Source organism: Etheostoma spectabile, chromosome 2 (genome assembly GCF_008692095.1).
Source record: "Etheostoma spectabile isolate EspeVRDwgs_2016 chromosome 2, UIUC_Espe_1.0, whole genome shotgun sequence".
NCBI lineage: Eukaryota > Metazoa > Chordata > Actinopteri > Perciformes > Percidae > Etheostoma > Etheostoma spectabile.
The window spans coordinates 22,740,407-22,745,265 of record NC_045734.1 but is presented as its reverse complement, the minus strand read 5'-3'; the positions used below and the strand labels follow the sequence as shown (position 1 = coordinate 22,745,265).

Sequence of the window (4,859 nt, the reverse complement as noted above, 5' to 3'; positions counted from 1 at the left end):
CTTCATTTCTCATCAGGTGGTGGTCAGCAAGGCAGCACAGATTGTCAACCAGCTTACACGCAAAGAGGCATCGCGGCGTGCAATGATGCAGTCGCCTCAGATGGTGGCCGCAGTGGTGCGGGTGATGCAGAATACAAGCGACATGGAGACGGCGCGGGCCACGGCCAGCATCCTCCACAATCTGTCCCATCAGCGAGAGGGCCTGCTCTCCATCTTCAAGTGTGGAGGCATCCCTGCTTTGGTCCGCATGCTCAGGTACTTCCGGATAAAAAGAAAGGGAGGAGAAGTTATTTGTTTTGAAAATGTACTCTTTCTCATAGTGTAGGTATGAAAGAGAAAATCTACCCTAAAAGACCTTTTGGCTACGTTGATAGCATTTCCAGGCCCATATTGCTGTTTAGCATTGTTATTCATCTAGTCCTTTTTGAAATATTGTGAACACTGACCGTGTGTTTAGGTATTTTACAGTGCAACTACAATGCAGTTCAGTTGAAGATGAAAACAAGAGCTATTTGACTCACCAGTTTGTACTGACGCTTAGTAGATAGAACAGAAGAAAGCCTGAAGTAAAAAAACAACAACATTTCTCTACCAGCATTATCCTCAAAAGATGGAAAGCCCTATTGTTGACCTTGTGTTGACTGCCATTATGGGCATTGTAGGAGATTGCAGACTCAAGTAGAAGTACATGAGGCAGGTGGAAGACAGTAGGTCTAAGGAAAAAGTGAACAAAAAATACTGGCATGCCATTTGTTGCTGGTACACACTTAACCCACCTGTGTGTCTCTCTCCCACAGCTCTCCCATGGAGTCTGTGCTCTTCTACGCCATCACCACGCTCCACAACCTGCTGCTGCACCAGGAGGGAGCCAAGATGGCTGTTCGTCTGGCCGATGGCTTGCAAAAGATGGTTCCCCTGCTGAAGAAGAGCAACCCCAAGTTCCTGGCCATCACCACAGACTGTCTGCAGCTGTTGTCTTATGGCAACCAGGAGAGCAAGGTGTGTGTGTTTGTGTGTGTGATTGTATTGTAGTTTGAGACGGTTGAAGTTGTTGTGCATGTGTTTAGTTGTGGGTGTGGCATGTGAACGGAGTTGTTCATGTGCTGACATAGCAAGGTTATGGGTGTGGTTATTCGTTGAGAGTAGTAATATATATGAGTGAAGATTAGATGGGGTCTATCTGCCTGGACAGGTCACAGCTTTTTTAGACTTGTACATCTTAAGTTTTGATAAATCAAGTTATAAACGTTAAAGTTAATTTTCAAGTTCATAATTGTATTAAGAGGTTACATCAGAATAGGTTTACTTGGGTTCATTTTCAAAAAAATACCATGGAGTAGATAGTGTTTTCTGTTGGAGATAGTAACTGCCTTTGGGGTGGACGTTGGGCTTTTTCACTTTATAAACCTATAACATGCACAAAAGAGATCTATAACACAGAAAAGGAAAGGGAAAATACATCATATGAGCACTATAGTAAATAAAGTTATTTTCAACCCATCTGGACTTTGTATAATCACACAGTCCCTCTCTCTCACAGCTGATCATTCTTTCCAACGGGGGTCCTGAAGGCCTCGTTCACATCATGAGAAACTACAGCTATGAGAAGCTGCTGTGGACCACAAGTCGTGTGCTCAAAGTCCTTTCTGTGTGCCCCAGCAACAAACCCGCCATTGTAGAAGCTGGTATGTTTTGGTTACCTTAAAACACGATGTTACTATGTGTACTTGTCAACCTCAGCGCTACCTGACGGCTAAATTAACGACTGAGTGATTTAACTTCTCTGTTCCCTGCAGGTGGGATGCAGGCTCTGGGTAAACACCTCACAGGCTCCACCCAGCGTCTGATGCAGAACTGTCTGTGGACGCTCAGGAACCTGTCTGATGCTGCCACCAAGCAGGTCTGTGTCCACATTCACTTTAACCTTTTTTCTTCTACTCCTTGAAAATCTGAGTTTGTTCTTTTCCATAATTCAGCATTTGAGAAACCTTCTGAAATCTTTTCTTTTCCTGTTTCAGGAGGGCATGGAAAACCTTCTGCAGGTGCTGGTGGGCCTACTCAGTTCAGATGACCTCAACATGCTCACTTGCGCCACAGGCATCCTGTCAAACCTCACATGCAACAATGCCCACAATAAAACTCTGGTCACCCAGGGCAACGGTGTAGAGGCGCTGATCCACGCCATCTTGCGTGCCGGTGAGAAGGAGGATGTGACTGAACCTGCCGTTTGCGCTCTGCGCCACCTGACATCCCGCCACCAACAGGCTGAGGTAGCGCAGAATGCTGTGAGGAGATACTACGGCATCCCTGCCATCACCAAGCTGCTCAACCAACCTTACTACTGGCCCGTCATCAAGGTAAAGAGAAGCGAGGGAGTGTCTCATGCAGAGTGTCTCCCTATGCTAAAGAGTGATATGCAACCACAGTCTTTGGAATTCCATTTGAACATAAATTCCATAAGATCAGTATTTTATTGACTGTTATTTAAGCGCATAGGTTAGTCTAGATAGGGGAAGTGAGTGTTTTCCTCCTATGGTGGGGGTTTACAAAAGATGGTGGGAAGCAGGGACTACTGAAAGCAGATGGTTTGAGTGAACATAACTTAAGCACTGTGGAACAAACACGTTGAGGAGATAGTGGTTCAAAAGAGAGAGACCGGTAGAAAATGGTGAGACAGATGGACAACAGAGGGGATGGTGGTTCCGGCAGAAGGCCAGTCTCCATCAGCCTGAAAGAGCATGAAATGACATGACAGCAGGAACGGTATGTTTTACAAGACAAGTCCTTAGGCAGGGAAAATTAATCTCTTTGATTTCTTTTTTTAGTTTGCATTTCTAATGAAGAAGCTTGAAGTTGTCAGCCTTTTTTTTTTTTTTAAACTTGCTGACCATTAATGGTGAACAGTATCATGACCGTATGTCTTTCTGTCTTCCCTGCCTGAAGGCTGTGGTTGGCCTGATCCGCAACTTGGCCCTGTGCCCAGAGAACCAGGCCCCTCTGAGGGACGCTGGAGCGATCCCCCGTCTGGTCAACCTGCTACTTAAAGCCCACCAGGACGCCCAGAAACATGGTTCATCCACCCAGCAGACATACCAGGTACGTATGGGGCTAGTTTAGGATGCTCATTGTCACTAATTACGCGTGGATTTAAGGGATTGTGGAAATGAGTAGTTGTAATTATTAATTCATTTCTGTATCCCTGAGTAACATTTCTTCTTTCCATCCTGCTCCTCAGGATGGAGTGAGGATGGAGGAGATTGTGGAGGGCTCCACAGGAGCTCTGCACATCCTGGCAAGAGATCCCATCAACAGAGCGGAGATCGCCAACCTGCAGACCATTCCTCTGTTTGTTCAGGTAACAGAAGAAATTGAAGCTCTCGCACTTCCTTATAGGGCTGGGCAATATATTGATATTATATGGCTATAGTGATATGAGTCTAGATATTGTCTTAGATTTAGGATATCCGAATATTGTAATATGGCACAAGTGTTGTCTTTTCCTGGTTTTACAGGCTGCATTGCTGTAAAATTATGTCATTTTCTGAACTTACCAGGCTGTTATAACTGTTCTTATTATTTCCCTTTACCCACTTAGTCATTATATCCACAATGTCGATGATTATTTATCTAAATCTAATTGTAAAAATCTTTTTTTGAAAGCACCAACTGTTCACCATGCAAAAAAAATATTTGATATTTTTCTTTCCCTCCATATCGCCCAGTCCTACTTCCTTATTTTGATGATCAACATCCTTTAGGTTTTAGGTTGTTCTCTTTTTTACTCATTTCCTTCCTCCTCACCAGCTCCTCTATTCTCCGGTGGACAACGTGAAGCGCGTGGCGGCGGGCATCCTGTGTGAGCTGGCCCTGGACAAACCGTCAGCTGAGCTCATCGACAGCGAGGGAGCGTCTGCTCCGCTGATGGACCTGCTGCACTCCAACAACGAGGGCATTGGTAGGACACCCAGATAATGCACTGCATTTAGCTTACCATAATGTAGCATTTAGTCATGGGTGGAAAGGAACAAAGTCAATTTACCCAAGTGCTGGACTTACTGTAAGTGCAGTTTCCAGGTACTTCATTCTAAATTACCATGTCCATTTTGTGAGACTGTATACTTTTACTCCAATACATTTCACAATGACATATAGTTGACTTTATTAAAATAATACAATCTGTTCATTAAATAGGGTGCAGTGTTAGTCTGAATTACTATTATGGGTAGTAGGCACATACACATCAAACTTTAGCTACCATTTCAATGAAGGTATTTACTTATCTTTAGTTTTATTACTTCATTTATTATTATTTTTAGTTTCTTGCCAAGAGTTTGATGAGAAGTTGGTATGATACTGCTGTCACAGACGAGAGTGGTATCGAGCTTCTCATCTAACTCTTGGCAAGAAAGTGAGTATGCATTTTTTTCAAAGATATCAACTGTGTTTTTTCTACCTCGCCACACTATTTGTTGGTCACATTAAGGGGCAAAATGTTCAAAATGGATTTTTGGCAAATGTTGTTTGGCAAATTCCTTTCTTAAATCACCAGGCTGGGCTACTTAAAAAGAATGTGTTATATTACAGTTACATGTGAAAGTACCATGGCTGAATTAGACAAAGCTCACTAACACACACACACACACATTCATCTACATTATGATGTTAAGGCTTTATAACTGATGCTGTGAATGCGCCACATCCTGAATGCCTCGGAGAGTTATATAAAAGAAAAAAGAGTAACTGGCGTGTTTTTGGTGTTACTTTAGCTTTAAAACTTTAACCTCTGATGCTTTTCAGACTAAAATGGGGGCTTGGATTTGTGTTCCTTTCAATACACTAACCTATTATTATTATTATTA

The 4,859-nt window shown here is 43.2% G+C and overlaps 1 protein-coding gene across 1 annotated transcript in view; it reads left to right on the top strand.

The window, feature by feature from the left end:
* Positions 1-4,859, top strand: part of jupa (junction plakoglobin a) — a 19,267-nt gene that overhangs the window by 11,714 nt on the left and 2,694 nt on the right. The window contains exons 5-12 of the mRNA XM_032499571.1: positions 17-255; positions 798-999; positions 1,541-1,685; positions 1,797-1,900; positions 2,019-2,357; positions 2,944-3,096; positions 3,236-3,355; positions 3,805-3,955. Coding sequence (XP_032355462.1) covers positions 17-255; positions 798-999; positions 1,541-1,685; positions 1,797-1,900; positions 2,019-2,357; positions 2,944-3,096; positions 3,236-3,355; positions 3,805-3,955 — 1,453 coding nt within the window. The remainder of the gene's footprint in view (positions 1-16; positions 256-797; positions 1,000-1,540; positions 1,686-1,796; positions 1,901-2,018; positions 2,358-2,943; positions 3,097-3,235; positions 3,356-3,804; positions 3,956-4,859) is intronic.